This window comes from Pyxicephalus adspersus, chromosome 3 (genome assembly GCF_032062135.1).
Source record: "Pyxicephalus adspersus chromosome 3, UCB_Pads_2.0, whole genome shotgun sequence".
NCBI classification, from domain to species: domain Eukaryota; kingdom Metazoa; phylum Chordata; class Amphibia; order Anura; family Pyxicephalidae; genus Pyxicephalus; species Pyxicephalus adspersus.
Genome location: NC_092860.1, coordinates 88,789,490 through 88,814,492, shown reverse-complemented (window position 1 = coordinate 88,814,492; position 25,003 = coordinate 88,789,490). Strand labels below are relative to the sequence as shown.

The 25,003-nt window shown below is 36.5% G+C and overlaps 2 protein-coding genes across 7 annotated transcripts in view; one reads left to right on the top strand and one right to left on the bottom strand.

The window, feature by feature from the left end:
* The window catches only part of TSPAN5 (tetraspanin 5), a 73,465-nt gene extending 57,523 nt beyond the window's left edge, over window positions 1-15,942 (top strand). For all 6 annotated transcript variants that reach the window (XM_072405593.1, XM_072405592.1, XM_072405595.1 and 3 more), the window contains 5 exons: window positions 1,704-1,874; window positions 7,264-7,389; window positions 10,459-10,506; window positions 10,729-10,845; window positions 13,625-15,942. In XM_072405593.1, coding sequence (XP_072261694.1) covers window positions 1,704-1,874; window positions 7,264-7,389; window positions 10,459-10,506; window positions 10,729-10,845; window positions 13,625-13,690 — 528 coding nt within the window. In that variant the 3' untranslated portion in view covers window positions 13,691-15,942. The remainder of the gene's footprint in view (window positions 1-1,703; window positions 1,875-7,263; window positions 7,390-10,458; window positions 10,507-10,728; window positions 10,846-13,624) is intronic.
* Window positions 15,943-20,949: 5,007 nt separating this feature from the next.
* RAP1GDS1 (Rap1 GTPase-GDP dissociation stimulator 1) overlaps window positions 20,950-25,003 on the bottom strand; it is a gene marked incomplete in the record, with an annotated part of 62,980 nt that continues 58,926 nt past the window's right edge. Inside the window, 2 exon segments of the mRNA XM_072405591.1 lie at window positions 20,950-21,559; window positions 22,771-22,899. Coding sequence (XP_072261692.1) covers window positions 21,432-21,559; window positions 22,771-22,899 — 257 coding nt within the window.

Here is a 25,003-nt window from a genome sequence, read left to right as displayed (position 1 = left end):
GCCATCTTGTAATGAATACATTAAAGAGCATTTAATGTCAATGGTATATTTCCTGGAACCAAGGATGTATTAAAGTTGTATCCAAGTCCTCCCTCCCCACTGCAAGGATCACAGCAAAATTGAGGTAGGTTTTTCGAAACCTAGTATTTATGAAGGAAGAGGCTGTGTTAAGTCACTTCTGTGATTTAGGCACTTTTCCCAGGGTGTCAGCACAATTTTCTTTATCTGTATTTTGTTTTCTGTATCTACTAAACACTGGCCAGTGCATGTGCAACCTAGTGTATGGTCACAACACAATTCTTTGCTAGGATAAAGTAGACAAAATAATTCTCATATGCAAACACAGGGATTACCTTATCCAGGTCCAGCCAACCAGGATGCTGTAGGCTGCCAAGACAGAAGACCAGGAGAAGATGGAAATGGCAGCAATAAAAAAGACCACTGTCCACACATCGCTGGAGGATGTTGCTTTGTAGGTAAGAGAACATAATGTGCAAATATGCTTTGCGTACCTAAAAATTATCCCCAAAACACCATCCACATTGTAGATAGAGTAGTAAAGAGATTTCCCTTCTTCTCACTTCTTGTTGTGCCTGTAGGACCGAGTGTTAAGGAAGACGTGTACAATGAGACAGAGATGGCTCATTTTTTAAATAACAAAGGTTTAAAAAGCGGAACTAAGTGGTAGGTTGTGTGCTGGCCGTAATGTGTACAGTATCATTACCAATAGTGTCCTTGCACTACAAATGTGCACTAATCCAGTGCTGTGTAATTTTGCTGCCAGTCACCAGTCTGGCCTCCATCACCCCTTTTTTCTTCTGCTTTTTCTAGGTTCATAGTCATTCTCTTTGGCCATTGGGAGGCCACTAATGGTGTACCACTTGTGCAGTGAAGATTTATTGCTTGCCTGGACTTATAAATCGAGATTGTCCATTATTTGGCACATGTGTATTACATTGTACATAAATAATAAGTAATTGCTGGGGAAAGACATTTGTTTTTGTTTAGCAGAAAAGACTTTGGTACTGTGCATTTTTATTTCTTGAAGTTTAGTTCCGCTTTAACACTTTTCTAATACCTCCAATTTTAAATATATAGTCCACAAAATGTAAATCCCACACCTAAAAATTTTTAAAACCACTTATATTATGCAGTATTGTTTTTGGATATTTTTACAAACATATTCATCTGATACCTTTAAGTTAATTGATTTGGAAGCAGGTTTTCAATTAAATCCTTTTTTACTAAGTAGAAGTACTATGTGGATTAGAATTAGTTTGCTTTATAGCATTAGAGTAACCCTCTACATGTCCTATGGGGATTTTGTTTAATAACAGCAAAACCATAATGTCCCTTAATCTATATCAGCCACTAGGAAATTTGCATGTATTAGATTGACAGCACTATACTGACCATTGCCTGTTAATTGTTCATCATTATTGGTCATATTGTATACCATGGGCATTAATCATGGCATGGATGACATGCTGGCTTTGAGTACACATCTCCAAGTTGGCATGATCAAGTTACATTTACATATCAAACGATGCATTAAGAAATGTTCAAGTTTATTCAATTGATATTGTATCCTAAGAATAAAAATGTCTGAAACCACTGCCAGCAAAATTAGGGATGTAACAATCTTATGCTGCAACATTATTTTACCATTTGTCATCCATACAAATACATTTTTTTTTTTGCAGTTTTCTGTGTTCTTGGGAATTATTTTCTTCCTGGAGCTCACTGCGGGTGTCTTGGCATTTGTTTTTAAAGACTGGATTAAGGACCAGCTGTACATTTTTATCAACAGCAACATCAAAGCTTACAGAGATGATATTGACCTGCAGAACCTCATTGACTTCACACAGGAATATGTACGTATGATATAAATAAAGTATGTGTGTACATTCCAAAAGATTTGCAATTAGCCAGATTTGTGATTTTGAAAACCCTGGCCAGACAACACAATAATGTCCTGGACCACTCTGCACACTTTAGTGCAGCCTAGTTTGGTCTAGAACTTTTACCCATCTTGTGATTGCATTGTGCAGAAACCATAAAACACTTATGAAAACCTAACTCCATCCTTTCAGAATGATCATGTTTACACTATTGACTATTTAACATGCGGGAACCACTGAAATAACTTTTGGGTCTTAGGGAACCCTTTTATAATTGCTAGATCAACAGTTTACAGCATAATAGCCTGGTGGTCAGTAGGAAGGATGTCACTCTTACATTGCTGGCTATTGGGAAGAATGTCGCAGTCAGTTAATCTGACCTGAGAGGCACAAATGTCTCATGGCTCAGGGAACCCCCAGCAATCTCTGGAGGAACCATGGTCAAGAAACACTAATGTAACTACTAATGTAATTCTCTCTCTATGTGGAAGTGCTACTTTTATCTATGCTTGTTCTGTGTGGAAAATGAAAATATATAAATACATTTAATTGTTTGATTGAGGAATAACAATACTCATGCATGTTTATATTCACAGAAGTACCTTTATGATTGACATAGGAAAGGTTATACTTATTTTAGCTATTTATAAAACTTAATTCTCACAGAGGAGTATTTTTTAAATATTCTGTTCATACCTGATCAGCTGTCACTTGCTAAAGAAATTTAAAGAAATTTAAAACTTGCTAAAGAAATGACAAATTATTAGACCTATCCTAAATGTTTGCATTTTTTATTAATATATTTTTATAGTGTTCAACACTATATTCTTTACAAAGTTTTTAGTCATATGGAAGAGATGAGCTATGTCCAATAAATCTAAATGTGTTGACTTGTTGGTTTTTTTTTTAAAACAAATCTTTCTTCAATGTACAGTGTTTTATACAGTATATATGCTCAATACATACACAGATTTACATTCCTGCAGGGCAACACAATGGCTGTTCTTTACTGTTCATTCTCCTATCTGCTTTCTGTTAGCAGCTCACTGAAAATAATACACTCCTTATGAGGGTTTTATACTCCTTGAGTGGCTGAAATCCCAATAGTTGTTAAACAAGTAGGCTAAGTATTCATCATGTCTAATGTACCTCCTATTGACTGCTCCCCTAAAATTCATTTCAATTCAAATGTCAATCAGACACCAACATTTAACATAAAGTGATAATTACTGAAAATGTGTTTCTATTGTAAATACAGTAAATAGCAACATGACGATGATAGCAGAACATAGATAAGGGACAATTCAACAAGTGGCTAATTAAAACTTCCACTTCTAAATCACTGATGTCCAACCTCTCTTGTTTGCTAAATGTACCATCTATTTGAAGTAATCTTAAAGGTTTAGAATAAACTATATCTGCAAGTGACCAATTTGGTTTAATATAACTGGTATTCAGAATGTGTAAAACCTCATATTTGCCATAGAATCCAGGAATTATAAAGCTAACCTCCTTATCTGTCTTTAATCCATCTTCAAAGTGTGGCTGCAGATGTGCCACTCTACATTATGGATTACTTGAACTGTTTTTTTTTTTTTGATTTGGCTTAAATCCCTTTTTAAATATGTTTGCAAAGGAGCCTTTAATCTTTTTTCCAAATACATTCTTTGAAAGAATTACGTTATTGATGTGTGTTTTATCTTTTATCCTGCCTCCCATTGGTCATTTCTTGCCTGTTTGGCACATACACAATTTAAAAAATAAAGATCAAATAATACAGAAAGAATTGTTGTCACTCTTTTTACTGGGCAACCATAGATTAGAATTTATGTGTTGCTACCAACTAATAGGCAAATTTTTTTATATACATTTTACAATATCTAAAGCACCACTGCAAAACACTTAAAACACTTAAGCTTTTTATTTACTAGAACATTTGTTGTTTAGGAAATAACACTAGTCATACTAAATAAATACCCAATTGTTTGTTTTCTTACATTTCTGCATAACAAATATTATTTTCAAAACAATATTGCTAAGAGATATCTTTGTGCTAAAACTATATATATATATATATATATATATATATATATATATATATGTATATATTACTTTATCTTAAGTAATGCCAAAGTTATCACCCCACTGATAATTCCATTGTAGAAATGCAACTATTGCTCTGGTAAGGGTAATACAGGAGCTAGAACTGAAATGGTAAAAATAATGCATTTTTACTGTTTGCACAGTTTGACAGGTAGAGTTTATTACCATACCATATGTGATCATTATGACACAGGTATCATGGTGATCACATGATTAAAAACTATGTACTTCATGATGTCAAGTGAAAATCAGATATTCATTGAATAGCTCACACCATAAGCTGTTCAGCATATCCTTTGCATGACTGCAACCAGTACCTGGAACATTAATATACAGCTTGTAGATGTCTAGCAGTTAGGGTGACCAGGTTCTCAATGTGGCTATGTAAGCAAGTAGAAAAATGTCTTCAATGTGACTTATTGCTACTATATATACATTGACCTATTTCCATAGCTAATAATTTCTTCTAACTATAAATATTAACTAACACAGGCATGTGATGTATTTATAGCTTGCAATTATATGTACAATGCCTACAGTAGGTGGCCATATTTGCCTCCTAAATTCATTCTATGTTTTCTGATTTGCAATGTTGAAGTGGTTTTTCTTTTGCTCCTTCTCACAGTATCAGTATGTGAAAGGGTCTCTGCCAAATTATCTGTTCTGATGTTTGCACTGGAGTCCATTTGGTTAAAATGTTCAAAACATTTTAAAATACTATTTCGCTGTATCAAATTATCTCTAATTTGTTATAAAATATATCACATCTATAAACTACAGAGGTTATTTGGGGATTGCAAAAAAAAAGCAGGAAAAGCCATCTGCAACAAAGGAAATAGATAAAGAAAAGCATTTTATCACAGTAAAAGAAAAGCCAAGAGTTAGCTCTGTTTCCATGTAGTTTCTTGTTTCATCAATCATTTTTAGCCTAATCAGCCTAAACTGGTAATATTATCTGTCAGGAAACTGAACTTCCATCTGCTAGTTATACTGTTTTCATACATTATTACTACAGACTCTATTATCTGCTAATTTTAATGTTTATTTTTTTTTGGGACAGTGTATTTACAGCCACCTGCCTTTAAAGTGCAGGAATTGTCACCTCTTGTTCAGATTATTTACCCTATCAAAAAACGAAATTTGTTTACCCTATCAAAAAACGAAATTTAAGGTGCACCTACAACAAAATCTGCCCCCCCACACTACATTAACCTAACTTATAAACTATGTCTGAGCCTCCTGGTTTTTTTAAAGCCAGTCAGTTGTAAGTTCTCAGGGGGATTTAGAAATTAAACTCCAAAGTGTCTTCTGCCCTGAAAAACACACTATTAGAACCCTGATGGAATGTTACTGTGTACTCATAGTCAACAAACAAACTTTGTTTGAAAATTCACTTTAAAAGTGAACATTTTTTTGATTTACATACCAATCTCTTTTAATGATTTATTGTGTAGGGCCAGCATTATGCCTCTGACATTCTTGCGAAAATTTCCTCGAACTTCCGATAGGTCTGCAAAATTTTGGCGAACCGATTTTGCAGACCCATCAGAAGATTGACTAAATCGGTCAGCTCCGCTCCCCTGATTGCTCTTGCAGGTCCCAAAAAATTTGATCTTGAAGGCCGAATTTACACAGGCCGTTCTTGCTTACATGTTCAGTAAGCGAGAACGGACCGATTTGCAGCGAGAACGAATTTTAAAATTTTGCTCGCTCATCCCTATTTAGCATGGTGGGTGGCACCCTTGCCTTGCAGCTCCTGCATGGAGTTTGTGTGAGTCCCTTATACCAGCATAGGTTTCCTAACACTGTCCAAAAACACACTGATGGGTTAACTGTCTTCCTTTGTGCATGAGGGTATGAGTGCTAGTGACTAGTTCTTTGAAAGCGGGACAAATAAAATGGTCTGCAAAGCGTTGCATAATCTCCTGTTATACTTACCTGTTCCCGTTCGATCATGGGCTCCCCCATCTTCCTTCTTCATCATGATTGTTCAATTCAATCCTGACAATCACAGGGGAATTTGGGATGAGCCGGGTATTTTTGCAGCCAATGCCGGGCGCATGCAGAGCTCAGCACATCTGACTCATGAAGCAAGCGATCAGGCAGGTTATAATGCCTATTGCAGAAGCTTGTCTCTTTCTGCAATAAAGCCCTGAACACAAAATGAAATTTTAGTTCTGCTTTAATACTCCTAATGCTCTAATACTCTGCTTTAGTTCTGCTCTAATACTCCTAATGCTCTAATACTCTGATGTCTGTGGCCTGTTGTCTCCTGGGAAGATTTACATTAACTTCTTACTAAGTAACAATAAGAGAAATAAAAAAATAAACTACCCAGAAACTCCTATTGTAGACAATTGTCAAAAAAACATTTGTTCCCATTGGAGGATTTCCCACCACCTTTTGCTCTCATGACTCTGACTACTCTGACTCGTAATAAATTAAATTGTAATGAATTAATATATTAGGTAACATTTCACCATGATAGTTATATTAAAATATTCCTGCACTAATTGAATAAAGCCCAGTATATTACTGTTTTAGTAGTATAGAGTCCTGCTTTTTTTAACTTCTATTGGAAACTAAAATACCAAGAAACATACCCATGAACAATAATATAAATTATATAATTACAAAGACCAGGGTAGAACATAGAACACATTTTCAACGAAAGTACAACCATGTATACAATTATAGCAAATCTGCATGTAGCAAAAAGACATGCTATCAAAGTTAAGGTCTTAAAAAATGGAATATTGGGTGTAAGGTATTTCCAATGTAGGTTGTGGGTGGGGATAAAGTATGAGGGATAAAAGGGAAGATGAGGTTCTCTAACATATAAACAATTCAGTATACCATTAACTTTTTGTCATTGTGAAAGAGGCTTCTAAAATATATTACATTAAATTTGTCTAGAATAATTTTCTTTGTTGTTGGTTGCCATTAAAACCTATTCTGCTGGCAGAATGTGCTTTGCCACTATGTAATCACATTTTGCATTGGAGATAATGATACACCCTTGTGTAGTACATAGAAGAAAAGGTTCTCTATCTTAAACAAATATAGAATATTTTATAGGGAAACACATTCCAGGTTTAACCAAATCTCTTACTCTTGTTTCATGAGGGATTTGTTCTTGAGAATGTGATTGTTTCTTCTCTCTCTCCAATATTTTCTGGCATTCTATTGCTTTTTTGATTTTTTGCTCTTTCCCTGTGCTGTTCTAAGTATTTATCAATCTTGTATCTGTTTTCCACAGTGGCAGTGTTGTGGTGCATTTGGAGCTGATGATTGGAATTTAAATATTTACTTTAACTGCACCGATGCCAACGCAAGTCGTGAACGATGTGGAGTACCGTTTTCCTGCTGCACTAAAGATCCCGCTGTAAGTTCATTCTGCCACGTGTCTAATTGTACCTGATGTAAAATTGGTGCCTATGTACTTTATTTTCTGCATTTTCATTAAGCACAATGCAGCTTCCTTAAAGGAAAATTGTATTTATAAATATCTATCATCCACATCTGTAGTTAAATGTGTAAATACCACTTCTTATCTGTCATGTTCCATTGGATATATGAACTGGGGCCCACTGCGACCCCAGCTCCTGTAAACAGTCATGCGGCATGCAAGGTTAATGCACCGAGTCTACTTTTAGTTTAAAAACAATTGAAGCTGGCTCTATTTTAAGCCACTTGATTGTTAAAATTGAAGAACTGAAGCCAGGGGATGCCACGAGCTACATTAACAGAATATCTACTTATTGGCACATCCTAGGCAAGAAAGATGTCTCTATTCTTTCAGGAGGATTCTAGGGAATAAAGCAAAACCATAACCCTATTTAAAAAAATAAACCCTTGAAATGAACTAAAAGTTTCTTTTTGGAAGATTTTGCCTCTTCTACATCCCCCAAAGATCTGCCTAAAAAGGCAGGTGATACAAAACACAGAGATTAAGGCAAGTAAAATCATTTCAGATATTTTTTATACCTGATCAAAGTGATTTAGGAAGTGGGCCCATACAGCGAAAGCAGGCTTTATTTTAAGGGGGGGGGGGGGGGTTGCTTTAAATACAAGTGAGAGGAAAAACATTTCTGGGCTATGTGCAATTATTCTTTAATTCATACAAGCATGTCACACACAGTTTAGTCATTGCCCTTCTGTCTCATTACACAGTAATATATGACAGATGGCATTTTATATAAATTCTGCATGATGCCTCACGTATGTGGGTGCTGGAGAATGCACACTGATGTTGCTTATTTACAGCACACAAAATCTCTGATCTGTTTTTTCTCCACAGAGAAAAAAAAATATTATATAAAATAAAAGCATTTTATTTCATAGACTGATCTCCTGGCACTACTAAAGCCACATTCTCTTTTTCTGGCAATATGTAGTTTGTTTAGACAGATGATGGAATTACGATTTAGCATTACATGATTAAAAAATGGTTATGACTATGCTTCAGACCGATAACCATGATTTCATTTATTTTCAAGTCTGTTTATAGCTTCTAGGTTTACTGTAAAATCATTTTACAATGAAATATGAAAAGTGTAATCTTCTCAATACATAACCGAAAGGAAAAATAAAACATTTTGTAAAAATTGCCATCCAACATGGTTTAAGAAACATTCACATCATGTGAAAACACAAAATCAGCCTTAAAGGATTATTGCTAACATTCAAAACTGACAAATAGAAATGCCAATATAATAAACATGAGCAAGTACATACTTGCCTATTATTTAATAGGGAGAAAAATTAAAATCACATTTTTACAGGTTAAAGTGTTTTGTACTAGTCATGTCACTAGCTCCTAAATGGTCTGCATTATTGTTGGCCACCTGTAGATGGTGCTGCGTCCTAATGTAAAGTATGCAACAAACTTACCGTATTTTTTGCCGTATAAGACGCACTTTTTCTTCCCCAAAACGGGGGGGGGGGGGAAGTTGGTGCGTCTTATTGGTTGGTCTTATACGACAAATACCGTGTTAAAAAATAATTAAAATAAGATACTCACCCGATACCCGATCCTGCGTGCATCTTCTCGATGCTGGCTGCAGTGTGTGTCTCCTCCTGGCTGCAGTGCAGAGCGAAAGAAGCCGGCACACGCGCCCCCGTGATTCTGAACCAGGAAGCACGCTGCTGATCCCTGCCCTAACGGAGTTACCCGGCCGTACAGTGGAAAAAAAGGTAAGTGAACGGCACAGAGTGATCAGAAGGGGAATTTGAAGGGCACAGAGTGATCAGAAGGGGAATTTGAATGGCACAGAGTGATCAGAAGGGGAATTTGAATGGCACCAGAGTGATCAGAAGGGGAATACAGTATGAATGGCACATGAGTGATCAGAAGGGGAATAATCTTTCAGAATCTTTTTTTTTTTCTAGATTTTCCTCCTTTAAAATTGTGTGCGTCTTATATTCCGGAGCGTCTTATACGGCGAAAAATACGGTATGTCTCTTGTCTCTGATGGCAAGAGCTTGTTACACATGTTACACAAAGATGGATCTACTAGTGTATAGACTGAGATGTGTTTCTAAAAGCATTTTGAAGGCGAACAAATCTTGGTTTATAAAATATGAAACATTTTTATATATTTATGATCCAACAAAAATGTAAATGCCGTCTAGTTACTAAAACTTAAATTTTTAAATCATTAAGTTTTAGAAAAATCTGTGCAAATGTCAGAAATTTCCCTTGTTATGCTGTACGTTCTGTTTAAAACAAACCAGCGTAGGTACTAGACTGTTGTGTCATTGTAATTTATTATAAACTGTAGTTTGCCTGCAGTAAGGGGCCATATGTAACCAACACTTACTATCGTTATACTCCCTTTGCCTCTACAAAACACAATTCCTGCATAGACATAGGCTGCCCTTCATTGTGGGGACATTTAGGAAAAGTTGTGTGTTCCTCCATACCAACAAAGAGTCAATTTCTAGGATGACATGGTGGCATGTGAGTGCAGTGGAAGAGAGCCAGATTAATAGAATTTAAAAAGTTGCTTGCAATCCTTTAAAGCTGCAACCAATATTCACAAAATCCTAATCCTGCCAAGAAGGTTCAAGCACTTGCAGCTTTGGGGGGAGAATTGTCCTCTAGATGTGCTCCTGTGTTGTCTACCTATCATATGCATCCCCAATGGAGACTCCTGGCAGCTTACACATATTGTGCGGGCATGGTTCCCTGGTATTGCCTGGAAGCTGTTGAGAGCAATGACGTGCAGCTGACTACAGAGTAAATAAGTGCATGTAGATAGGAAATTGCTAACAAATGCTGGTAGAGATGCTCGGTATTGCTCGGCAATGCAAAACAGGATGAAAAAAGGTGAGAAAAGAATTTTATAAAGATAAAAACATTTACGGTTGTTGATACAAGATGATTTTTCTACTGAGCACATTTTTTCGTTTTTATATTTTTATCAACATATATTCTTCTTGTGACTTCTAGGAAGACGTCATTAACACCCAATGTGGCTATGATGTTCGGCAAAAGCCAGTGAGTACCAAAGGGGTTTCTGTATTTTAGAATTCACAGTTCTTAATATTTCAAATATCTTCTATACCACTGATAACATTAATATCACTACAGAATGAAACCTTTAATTGAGCTTTTATTCTAAAGACCTGACCCATTTATTATTGAGAATAATTGTTTATGTATGTTATGTGTTTTAACATATGTATGATGTGTGTTTAATAAATGCATTTTTACACTAAGGAACTAGACCAGCAAGCCACCATTCACACCAAGGGCTGTGTTCCTCAGTTTGAAAAATGGCTTCAAGATAACCTAACCATTGTGGCCGGGGTATTTATTGGCATTGCACTTCTACAGGTAAGTATTCACTTTAAGTCCTCATCTCTTCTATAATTCTGTTTGGTGGTTCAAAAGTGCAAAATATGTGAATTGGTATAGACAACATTTGGAGAAATTGTGGGAAATTAAAGGATGACCCTGTAGTTAAAGTAACAGTTTAACCCCTCACCCCCAACAAGGTAAAGCTTGAGTTGCTTTAATAAAAAATATTTACCGATTTGAGAATTTAAAAATTGAAACATGAAAGTGGTCCAAAAGTTGCACTCCTGTAGTGTATCCTAGTAAATGGCTGAAAGCCAATGTTTTCAGTAGATACTATTTGTAACATTCACCGCCTGCCAACCCATGTAGTAATCTCTCTTCACTTGCTGCTTTGTCTCTCATTGTATATTATCAGAAAGTAATATCACATACAGGACATAAACACTTACTCAGAATTAACTCTGCGTATGTAAAGTACTTCTTAGTACATTCACCATGCCTATTTAATAACTAGAAATTTCTATGTAAATTATCCATAAATAGTTCCTATAGTGTTCAGTAAAAAGTTGCAGAGGTGAGCAAGCCTTTTTATATTGAATACATTTGGGGGGGGGGGTTATGAAAAGCTAAGGCTTACTAAAAAAAATAAATGTATAAAAAAAATAATGCATTTCTAGTATTCTTAGACATGTTTATGTTTTTTTCGGTATGCTCATCATGCACATCTATAGGGTGGGGTGTTGGGGTGTATATGAGGTGTTTTTACACACAGTGACAGGCTAGCGGCAACCATGCCTCTCTCCATAGATAAAGTGAAGAAATTATGTTGCCACAAAGGGACAGAAAATGAACATAAAGGCCTAAAAAAACTAATGCAGCCACCTCTAAAAACAGGGAAGATGCTTTTTGTCTGTTCCCTACATAATCCAGCTAGTTATGTTAGACAGGAATTTTAGTTCTCAAAAAATCATCATTGAGTGCTGCCACCACCAAAATGTGCATTAGTGCCTTGTATACTGATCCAGAGCCAGTGTGCAGCTTTTTATGTTAGAACTCCCAACATTCAATCAGCAGTCACTATCTTAGATTAACTTTATGGATTAGATGTGTGGGTGTCCTCACCATGAATAAACAATTGCCTCGTCAACATGCTGGCATATATTTGCTTAAGCATACATGTTTATGTGTGTGGGTGCACTGGAATAATTCCAAGAGGAAAAAACAAAGGAAAATAATCCAGCTTGGCCATTGTTTATTTACCTGACAACCAATCACTTGTGAATTCTGCAGCTATATATGCAGTGGAAAACAGTAAGTACCTGATCTATAACTGTCCTACCTGGGTGATTATTATATCTTGGTGCATTTAGTCTATTATCTTTTCCTTAGTTCTCGTAGAATTCGTAGTCTGGTAATAATGAGGTCTCTTCCAACATATTATTTCATAGTCATTGCTAAGCACAGTACCAGGATAGCAAGCATTCATCTGAAAAGACTTAATTCATCACTCATTGTGTTTCTTTATACTGTGTATTAGTAATAAGCTAATTACAGATTGTAGGCACTGGTTTTACCTAATCTGACATACTATGCAATCCAAGAATGTACAGTTTGATTTCTTCGATGCATTTGCCATAATTGGTGTGTTTTTTGTTGATCATATACTTTGTCGTTTCCAAATATTCTCGTAAGGATTAGCAGCTAGTCAATGAGCATGAACTGGGCGAAGTGACATGATGTATTTGTTAAACTGACCCAAAGCATTGATGCTGAAAGGTACACTTCATCTAAAGCCAGGAATGTAGCCTGAAGATATATACATGGCACATAGGCAGCTCAGGGCTTTAGTTTTCATTCTTCAGTTCTTATTTACAAGAGCAGTGGTGTAAAGTCCTCTGCAACTTGGTATCCCTGTGAAGTCATTCTTCACATCCCCTTTAGATTCCTTTTGCTTATTTACACACATGCAATGCAATGAGCAGCTTCAGGTATTTAGACAAAAATCATTCATGACCCTATTTCATGTTCACTATGAAAAGCAAAGTGGAACCTGGGGGAGGGAGGTTACTTTGGGCCCAAACTATATCTAAGTACTGAGACTAAACCCACCAAGGCAATGAGTTTATTTTTTTATTTAGATTTTAGCTACTTTACCATAAACTATTTAGACTTTTTGACAGACCTTCTGATAATGTTTTAGTCATTTTTAGGTAAAATATATATTGTTACTCTCTGCACAGCACAGGCTTCGCTTTCCCCCATGCTTTGTGTCTTAAAAGGAGCTGCTGTGGGCCTTGGTATTAAATTGAAAAAAGAAAATACAATTCTTGTAATCCATAACAAAATAAGGGTGACAAGCATTTTTCTACATTGAGACCCCCGATTATGAGGTTTCCTGTAATCTGTAGCCAACAAATTACATAAAATAGGGTGTTCTTTTCATTTTAGGGGGAAAAAAATGCCGGTGCAGGTTCACTGCTATTTGGACTACCAAAATGATGTTTCTTTATTGCAGTAATGAAATCACGGGGCATTCTGCACACTGTACACATATACACTTTTCTATACAGGCTTACTGCACAGGCATTTAATTTCCACTTTCCAGGATTCATCATGGCTAAAGTAATGCAATCACTGCTCTATTTCATGTTACAAGACTGAGATTGTTCTGGTGTGGATGATAATCAGCCTTCTGTTAGCAGTAAAGTTTCTAAGACTTTGCAGTATATATAACTCCCAGACATTCACTTTATTGCTTATCCATCCTTTCTAATTTCTGAAGCCCAGTGTAAGCATTTGTCTTTTTTTCTTGCAGATATTTGGGATATGTCTGGCTCAGAATCTGGTGAGTGACATTGAAGCTGTCCGGGCCAGTTGGTAGAGATGTTCCTCTGAAAATCAAGCTCTGTAGAACACACTGGAAACAGATACTTGGCTTGGCAGGTGGACAGTGTGGACCAGCGCCAAGAATGTCCAGAACCCTCTTCTGAGTAGCAGGGAAGAATTCTTGGACAGCTTTCCTCATAATTGATGGCACAAGCAAGCAGCACAGGTCTCTTCCATGCAGGAACCACTGTAGATCTCTCAGACACTGAAAAGTTAATGTGAAAATGAACAGTTCTGCTTTTCTATTGTAAATTGGATTGCATGTGTTATCAACTACAGGATAATTATTCCACCGAGCATTCTATCCCATACTGGGGATTCTCGAAGATTCCGTACACATATTTGGCAGGCGTGTGTATTTCTGTTCTAGGCACTACAATCAGATCCTGTTATCCATTTCATGCTTTACACTGCAGAGATGTCTTGTAAATACTCTGTGTGACACGTCACCAAATTAAATTCTGTTTGTATCTGTATAGTATATGGATTTTTACTAATATGACAGATTTCACTTGATAGTACGACACGGATATGTGGTGCTATGGCAAAGGTTAAAGCTTAAATACAACCAATTTTGTAAAAGCTTCACACTAGTGTCAGTGACCTCCTTTATGAAACATTTTGTAAATGTCACTTGTGTTCAGTAAGTACGGACCTCCTCCAGGAACATTTAAAGCACTGTTTTTATAATCCACTTTTCTTTCCTAACATGTCAGTGCTGACTAGGTGCAAATTAAGGGGAAAACATTTCAGCTCCTCCAAGCAGCACAGGGATCCTAGGATCCCAAATTTAATGGAAAGTGGATGTTATGCAGCACCATATAACACTCATTCCACCATTAAAATAGGACACAAAAGTGTGGCCAATAAAGCACTACAGTTCCTCCTGATCAATTTGATTGATGGAAAGCCATTTATGTAACTTTCACAAGTCATCTGACCTCTCTACTCAGCGTTCTCTTTATTCACCACAACGGCCATACAAATGCTTTTTAAATTATACCTGTTGTGTTCTTTTTATAAAGTAGTGAATCTGACATTCATTAAAACATTCCTTGGTAAAGAATGAGTTGCTGCCATTGAAACAACAATTGAAAGAGTCTCCACTGGGGAATTTTTCAGTGAATACCAGATTCACATGATTTTTAAATGGACCTCCAAGTGGTTTGTTTTACATAGAGTGGAAAAGGAGTCTGTGTGTGTTTTGTCTGTCTTTACTTGAAAGATTTCCTCTTCCTCTCCCAGTAATGCTGGTTCCAGGACAGACATTGAGGGAAAATCTCTTTATCTCTCTCTCTCTCTGAGAGCAGTCATATAATGTGTAGTATATTTTGGAAGAATTAGAACCTGTCTGGTCTTTATTGCTGTCAGCAGCAGGAACAGAATCCTCGCAGTATGGTTGGAGCTTTAGTTGCACTGTAAAGCAGGCAACAAGTAAATTGGGTGTCATCTGTAGGAAACCTGGCAGGGATAAAACATCAGGTTATGATAAAAATAACAATTTTAATGGCAGAAATGTTTCAATCTCAACACTGAAAACATTCAAAATACTTTGAGGTGAAGTAAATAATATTGATTATCTAGCCAACAGTGTCTGTGTGAATATAGAAGTAGTTCACATATGATGAACTCTTAGAACCGGATGAATGACATATGACTGAATCCTGATTAGGAATCCTACAAGCAAAAGCAAATATTAATACAAGCCAGTGGTTGGCAGTAAGGGATTTAATCTGCAGAATAGGATCAATCAGAGCATTGTTTTTGGGACTACATAAGGCGTTGACTTATGGGTATAAAAGGGATGTAATGAACAGGAAAATACGTGTTATAAATTGGATAAAACACACAAGGATCAGGCTCCCCTGACCAACTCTTTAGAAAATTGTTCATTGTGGTCACAGCTATCTGGCCAGAAGAGGCATGGTGAGCACAAAGTACAAGCACTGACATAGTCATGGAAAGACATAGAGCTGTCCTATGAGAGAAAGAAGTCATACTGCCACCTACTGGTCTATAATCAATTCGCTTCGGGCTGGGTCAATTGTGCTTCATATAGTTATCTCAGTGCTTTATTTTACATTTTGACTAGAGGTAAAATGATAATATATCAATGTATCATAAAGGTATATTAATATATACAGTCATATTTAGAGTTTATTATTGTTATTCTTCTGTCTTTGGAATCTGCTTTTCCTCCATTCAAAAGCAGCTTCGTTAAGTAAACATTTATTCTTCAGGTAAAAATATATTTTTTTATTTTTGTATAGAGTAGTAATGGATTAAAATACATGTCAGGTCGTTTTTTGTTTTTGTGGTCTGCGCCCTGCTAAAATGATTTCCTATACTTCTATAGATAAACAGGAAATAAGAGGAAGAACAACCCCCCCCCAAAAAAAAAAAAAAAAAAAAAGTCCATACTTTAGGTGTCCCTCCCTATAGGAGGTATTCCTCATTTACTTGGATTAAAATTTTAAATACTGGATTCCAGTATTTTATTTTCTGTCTTAGTGACGGTGGTCCCCAGGACAAATAAAGAGAGTGAACTAATCCTGCAGAAAATCCAACACTTTGCTGGCATTAAAGTTGATCAAATTTATATTTGCTTCGTTGCCCTGTGCAGCAATATGGTAGACAAGGCCTGAGTCAGTCCCCAATCTTTTGGCTGCACTTTTTTTGCTGAGTGTTGTCACACTATTAAGCAGAACTTGGCACCTATTTGTTTCTTTTGTCACCTTACGATTAGTAAGTAGCATTACTATGATTTCCAGATAGTGGCCAGTTATTGAACTTTTTCTTAATATTAAGAACAGAAAGGATAGATCTGTGGACATATACCTGCCTGGAGCCCTGCTTTAAACTTTAAATTGTTGGTTCTCTGATGACATCTACTGTTTAAAAAGTACAAATGTATCACAAATCCAGATGAACTCTTTTGCCCTGGTAAACAATTTGTTTGCAGTCCCTTTGTAGTTTTTGCAAAGCAGGCCAAAGAATCATTTCACAATAAATATTATGTTAACATATGCATGCAAAGATTTGCACAACTAAGACAGGGTACATTGTACTAAAGGCAACAAAGTACACACTGAATCCTCAGCAGATCACTCCAAAGATAACATTCACATAATGGTCATTCACTGCTGCTTCACTTGAGTGAGCAAAGTATCAGTCATGTTCATAGCAATATCTGCTTGCTTTTGTGCAAATCAGTCCTGAATTTTTGATATTTTTATGTATTGTTGGAGTGGTATTTACATTTGAAATATAGGACTCAGATTGTGGGAAGAAGAATGACTCCTGGTGGACTGCCAGCCTTGCAGAGTTTACCACCTCTCATGTGCCAACTGCAAACATTAATTGCCCCGGATTGGTAATTGGCTGTCTCTGCTAGGACTTTTCAGGTGTTTGCAGTCTGCTGCAAAAGCATAGCAAAGCAATTCCTTTTGTGTAATACAATGGCTTGAGGAAATGGTTTAGGCATTGGTAAGCAGCAGCAAATCAATGGAGATAGCAGGGATGGCGTATGGTGTATCATCCCTGGGTACCAGCTCCTCTTTCTGTTAAATAAAGGATAATGAATGTACCCATTTAGTTCAAAGTTACCATTTTTAGAAGCCATTTTGGAACAGTAAAAGTATTCAAAACTGCTTGCAAACACCACTAATCTGCCCCCAACCAAGAAAGTAACTGAAACCCAACTCCTCACTCATCATGGGGAACAAAGCTCCTTTTTAGAATATATGTGTGTGTAATTATATATATATATTCTACATAGACCTATTGTCTACAAGGCACAAGTATTCCATGTTGCTGTTTTTAGATGCAATTAATACTCAGCAGAGCTCTTATATGAAATGTAAAACCCAAGTAAATGCATGGAATAGATATGCAGTCATTGTACTTACTACATCATCATGATCCTATCTCAAATGTCTTGTTTCAACTGTTGTACAATTAGAAACAATTTTAGTGGGTAGTCCAATACACATAGGAATTGGACCCACTACTTTCAGTTATTAGCATTCAGTACCAGACTTGGTCAGATCCCCCATCCCAGCAATGTAGGTGTTGCGAAAACATTGTACGGTGTGGGGTGGCCCTATCACTCCCACAGCACAGAGCCCATTGGAGTGTAGAAACACAAAGGTATGAGACTTCAATTCAGCTTGAATATGATATAACCTCCCCCAATATAACTTTCTTTTCTCATGTTTGGCTTTGTCAAAAAGTATAATCATATAAAAAAAAAAAAAAGTTTTCCCCCATACTGGGGGTCCTGACCAGTTCTCTATGTGAACCAGGGTTCTCCTTTCTATAGTTGTCATCATAGGACAAAAGTGGCACCTGCAGGATCACAAGGAAAGTAAAGTAAAGCAGCCACCATATTAAGGTCCAATAAATTACTTTCTTTTTGTTTAGATAAGTGCAAACATTCTGGATCTTTACTACATAACACAGATATACACAAAGACACTGAACACCTATTAGGTATCCCTGCACAGTTGGAGCTGTAAGAACTTTTTAGGGTGCACATATTTCTATTACATTTCTGCTTCTTTTAAAAGAAATATTTGTTTTGATGATTTTTAAAAAAATATTTATTCACAGGGGATTTTGGGACCAAGTTTGTTTTGTGTGTGCACAAACATTTTACTTTTTATGCTACTTTCAGCTATTCACAAGTGCCAGGGAATGAGGAAGGTTTATTGTAGCCACCAATTCCAGGACTCAAGGGCTTATTTTACCCCCTCCCTTCTCATTACAGTTTAAAAAAATGCAGCTAGAGACTTTTTTTGATGTTTAAACATATGACAGCCTATAAATGTTGAATGAATGTCCTAACTTAATACAACGCACCTTAATACACCACAACGCACTTGTATTGTATGGCCCCCTGGAAGAATCCAGGGATGCATTATCTATTTGGATTTTTGTATTGTTCTGTAACCAGTTCTCACTATATCCACTTTAATAAAGCCAGTATTAACCATCATCCCAGAAAATAACCAAATACACATTTACAATACAAGTCAACGTTCTTTTTTGCAGGTCACATGACTGAAAATTTCTTTCCTCCACTGATACTTGAAAGGATTAGTTAGAATTTTTTTATCTAAAAACAAACCTTAGAAATGTTCTTTACCAAGTTGTGAAAACACAGCAGAACCAATAAACAGGATCTTGCTGGAACGATAGCAATATTTTATTTATCTGTAAGCATATAAAATTTGTTCTATTAAGAGATCATCATGCATAGATGAACATCAGGCCATACATTTCTAGCAACAGCAGTGTTTCATTAAAAAATGCCTGAAGTTTCGTAGTAATGATCAGAACTCACAAAAGATTGGAAAGTTATTTACTCTGTTCATACCATGTTAGGGCTTTCACAGGCGTGCATGTAGCGAGATATTCCGACACTAGAGGGCAGTATTGTTATAAATATTCACCAATTGTAGAGAAACACAAACACCTGCCATTAAAGGATTAGAGGGCCATTTAGGGATTAGAGGCCATAAAACCACCATTAATGACGGGTTGCCATAGGATACAAGAGAGTTACAGTTTATATAATCATAAATACACATATCAGGTTAGGAACAAGGGTGGATGATGGTACATTGTAACTCTTTGTATCATTTTTCTAATAGAACACAATTATACTTCCAAAACATTTCACGTCCCCTGTTCCCCTACGCTCCTGTTATTTTCCAATAATGACTCCAAATTGAATTTGAACATTCCAATCCCATGGCGTTACATATTTGCTAATCCAGTCTACTTAGCACCAGTTTGTGAACTGGTCTCCTAGTTAACAGGACATTTGTTGATGGCAACAATTTGACAAATTAGGATGCTTCTGAGATCAATCAGAAATCAGTCACTGGTGTATTTCACCATCAGGTGATCTCCTGCTGACCACAGTTTGATCACCTTTAGGCCGGTTTTGGCATAGACCTGTAGGTGAATACAATAGCTGCTTAAGCAGACAAAACCCCTGGATGAGGTTTTATTTACTAAAGCACTGTGTATAATAAACACCATTTTTTTATCTTTTACACATCTCAATGCTTTTAATCTTCAACTGCACACCATTGCGCTCCTGATAGTGACAACAGTAATCTATGCCTGTACAATTGTCACCCTTATAACCTGAACAAGGACTACATAGCATGATCACCAGATATTTTATTCAGCATCTTTGACATCACCTCAACATACTGGCAAAAAAATAGGGCCTTAGATGTAAGCTTATGTTCAAATACGTAATGTTTAGCATGCCGCTGACATTCATATAATAAAGGTTGAGCTAGAGGTTTTTTAGCCATTTTCTATCTATCAGATAGGGGAAATGTCATAACTAGGGTTGCTGATTCATATAAAATGTTCAGTTTCACTTCCAGGAGGCCAGAAAAACTTAGAGATGGTATTACCAGCATGCAGTAAAATGACCATTAATGTTGGTAAAGGTAAGGGGCTGCTCAGTTTTAAAAGTTGCCATGACTGGTACTAATAAATGTGCCATCTGTATATAGCTTTTTTGTTCATATTCAATATGGCAACAACTCTTCATATGCCTCTAATTCTTATATAGGTTTTTGTGATTTTGTGTCACAGCAGCTGCTCCATCTAATTAAAAAACTACTATCAGTGTTTGAAAGCTTCATAGAGAAATGCTTTTTAAAGAATCTCATATATGAAATACCTTACCTGTGCTTTATACCAAAAAACATCATTCTAATTATAAATGTGACAAATTATAGTATTTGTGAACTTTGTTTATTAAAAAAAAAAAAAGCAAATAGAAAAAATATCTGTACTGGTTTATCTTAAGCTGTAATGAAATGACTAAAGCCCCATAGCATAAATGTGAAACCGGCTGTGATCCATAAGGGGTATAATCAGGGCAGGTGGTTAATAACTGAATTACAGAGGATCTCTGACTCACTGCACATTGCAGTTATATGAAAATAAAGGATATTGTCCTAATGGCCTCCTATAAGTGTTACCATTACTAAATGGGTCATTTTCATAACAAAGGATTGCCAGCAATGTATCTAATAAATGAGTCAGTTGGAAAAAATTTGATGTTGAAGGTAAAAGTATTGTTTTGCCTTAAGAACTGAAAAGCCTTCCATTGACCCCCAAGGTTTTTTTTTACCATACAGACTGACCTTGGGGCTTTTTCTTTACTGAATATCCAGCTCTTTAAACTACAAAAAAAGAAAGCAATAAATAAAACACAACCAAAAGAGGGCACTGGTAATTTTATTAGTGGACTCTGGGCATTGTATCACAAGATTAACAGCAACAGGCAAGACTAGTGAATGAGTAGCAATGGAATCCCTTCCTAGCCTGCATCCAAAGCACCAAAAATGGAGCTGTTGTGACTATGTGTTATAACCCAATTCCAAAAAGAACTGGCTATTTCCTGTATTGTCCATACCCTAGCAATACTCTATTGGGGTTGTATCACTTTACATTAGAGGACTACGACATGCACACAATTCCCTTGTAGGTAAGCAAAGAGGATACAAGGGAAAAAAGTAATGAGAAGAGAATGGCTTAGTTTTCATCTTTTTGTGCCTACGATTTACAGGTACCTATGGCAGTTCGTCTGTTTCTGTGGCAACATAACACACATGCACAAGTGATACGGTTGGTGGGGAAGATGGCCAGGGCAGAGCACAGACAATGAAATCTGCGGGATGGACAATTTGTGCAAGCAAATCTCAGCTCTGTACAGTCAGTTTCTGCTCTGTTAGCGAGGCCTGCTGGGCCACCGTTTTGTTCTCATGGCTCCGTAATTTGGATACAACTTCAAGAAATGCCAGGCTTTGAACTTCCTTGTGCAGAGGCTCTGCAAAAAACAAAAGGCAAACATTAGAGATGTAAAATGGGACTGTATCTGATAGGTATGAAACATAACTGCAAGATCTGGTAATGCAAGTGATGCAGAGGATCAAAACATTATTTTAACTAGGTCAGGCACTGCTGGGATAAAAGCATTTCCAGTGTTGGTAAATCTATGATCACTGAATAGTTTTCATTACAAAGAAGGGAAAAGCACATGTAAGCATGTGTTTGAGTATCCCAAGACCGGCCCCAGAATAACTATAGTGACAAATCTAATGACCTGAGAGCCCTGATGGAAATTCACACCTCTTGTTGAGCATTGACTCCACTTTCTCCTACTGTTCCAAGAGCCCGAAATTGTATGCATGATAGGTGGCTATATGTGAAAAGGTTAACACACACGCACACTTTTGGATAACAGACGCCAACCTACTCCCTGCAATGCCTTAATCAATTTACCAGCCTTGGCACCATGTAGGACTGACCTCAGAGAATAACATTCTTTCTGGTCAGTCCCAGACTTGTCACATGCACATGATTTTCATATAACTATATTGAACTAAGAATAAACACATTTTACATAATTTCCTGGAAATATCAGATAGGGAACATTCTTTTTGTTTTTAAAGTGCTCTTATTCTTTAATAAATCACTGAACGGTAACGGTTCTCTGAAGCTTCCATGGTGATGCAGACCATAGAGTAGTTCTTACTATGCCATGTGCCAAAAGTCACTGCATTATGAGCTTGTTTGTACATACTGAATTCATGCTGAAGGACACCGCTTCAAGGTGCTAAGTTCAATGTCTTCACTATATCAGCACCACCAGGTTTTATTTATTTATTTTTTTTCTGTATTATCTTTCCCACATGTCCATATTCTAGCAACTCTTGAACTGCAGTTTGATGCTTATTTTTAACATGTACCAGCGATAGAGTCTAAGGAAGCCAAATAACACAACTACATGGTTTTGGAGCGTGGGGGAAACCAGAACGCCCCGTGGAAACAGCAGCCAAGTTAGAGCCAAATAAGAAAACGCCTTTTAATGCATTTTGCATGTTCTATAAACAAATCATATAAGACAAGATCTGTAGATATAAAACCCTGTAGTATAAATACTATATTGGAATGACCTAGATAAGCAATTATATGTACAGAACTGATAATAAATGAACATATATAATACACATTGTCAAAATCTAATTTTTTACTTACCAGAACCCATAACTGCACAGATCAGAACCATAGAATTGTACTTTATCTCTGGTGCACTTTTGTCATCTGATAACAGTCTATGAAGAACTTGAACTAACTTTGCACTTTCTAGGTAAGATTCAGCTGATTCTAAAAGACAAGAAAGAGCACATTGAAACACTGGGTCCACAGTACAAAAATACTAGAAAATTTACACAAAGATATATTTAAAGAATAGGAAGAAAACCAAGTATGAATGTGGATTTATTTTCTGTAAATCTGTTTGGTAATTTAAGCTTCTTTACCAGAGATTTTTTAGAATAGAGTCATGATCAGAGACTTTCTTCTTTAAACACACTAAAACGTGTATCAATTTAGGTCTGAAAATCAACTAAACACACTAATTCCTTTTTAAAAAATAAATAAAAAGGAGACTCCATGAAGTAAATACCAAATATGTCAAACAATGTGCACCTATGAAACAAAAACTACACCAAAGTAACTGTCCACAGTTAATGCTTGAAAAACCTTTATAGATTGGTAACCCTAAATAGCCCTACAAAGCACTTTGTCATTCTGGTACAGGTGGCAGAACCTAACATGTATATTTGTAAACTGATCCTTTATTTTCTCATTTTAAAACTGTAAAAAAGTTGTAAAAAAAAAAAAGTCAAGTTTCTTTTTTATTTAGATGTCCACGGTCTTTCAGAAGCCCAATGACTCCTCCGCTCTCCAGCTTTGCTGATCAGTTGGAGATGAGGGGAGAGGGCTGCCCTGTACAAAATATCCAACGGGTTGATTTATAGTCACCAAGATTACTTCTCCCTATAGCCAAATGGTACAATTTGTTTTATTTTAGTAAGGTGGCAGCTGGTCTCAATGTCCTGGCTCGCCAATACCCGACATTTTTTAATAGTAGGGAAAGGGGTTAAAATAAAATATATTGCATTATAGTTTCCTCGATGTAATATTCAATGGCTGGTATACAACCCCACAATCATTTTTAGCAACTGAAACTGAAATGAAAAAATCCAACTCTATTTGAACGGAGACACTCCGTTTTCTGGTTCTCCTGGTTTAGTTAGATAGCTATCAAAATACATTTTGATAGCTATCTTTTTTTTCCATCTATTCAATGCCTGAAGCTATGTATTAAACTCTTCTCCCCAAAATTCCAAAGGAGTGGGACTACTGAACTTTATACTATGTGGCTGGACTTTTGTAGTGAATATTAGATAATAATGTTCATTCTTCTCTCAAGGATTGGATGACTTTAGACATCCTTGGCATGCCTATAACATCTTTCCATCACACCCCTAACTCTCTACATTGATGACTGTTAAAGACTTTTTTAATGCTTTTAAAATAAACTTGATATTCTGAAATAACAAAAAGCTCTCCCACTCTAACACTCCTATGACTCTCCTGACCAATAAACTGGACTTTCCTCCAGGTGACCACATCTACCTAAACCATAAAGAATGTTTTTATGATGCCTACTTAAAGTTAATTATCATCCTGCTCTATGCAGAAAAGACTTTATTCTGAACAATAAAACATCTATTCCTCAGACCCTGGTGATTTAAAGGACACTACGATAACAGACTTTCATACTTTTCACAGACTGACAAGGAACAGTGGAAAACACTTTGCTGGGTTTTTTACCACCTTAAAAGTTATACATAAATGAGGTTTAAACTGCACAAAGAGGATTTAGTAATTTACCAGCCATCTAGGTGGGGTGCTGGTGCCATCATGTAAAGTGGAGGCCTCAATGAATTGCTATAAGCATCCCTGTGTGAAGGAGAATGTATGGGCTGTGTGGGCAGCCAGGGAAGCCAGAGTAGGATTTACTTAAAAGGTGCTTCTATCATCCCCTTGACAAATATAGCTTTTAAGCCATACAGTGATGAGAGGGACACTGCAAATAGTTAAAACATTTTTTGCCCAAAGGTCAGATTTAATTCTTGGCACGGGAATTGAACCTTGCCTGCCTCTATCTCTGAATGGCTATGCAAAATCAACTGCATGGCTGAAAGGGGGAAACGGGATATTACAAAATACTCCAACATATTAGAGCAATATGGCCAGTTTGGATACAATTTCAAACAATCTGAGCCTTAACCCAGTTCTTCCACTAAGACAGAATTGATTTTTGTTTAGGTGCAACACAACACCAATGGGGGACTTCAGTCATAGTAATTCTTTACCAGGCTTCTCCCCAGCTTCCACAGTGGTGGAATTGTGCCTGTGA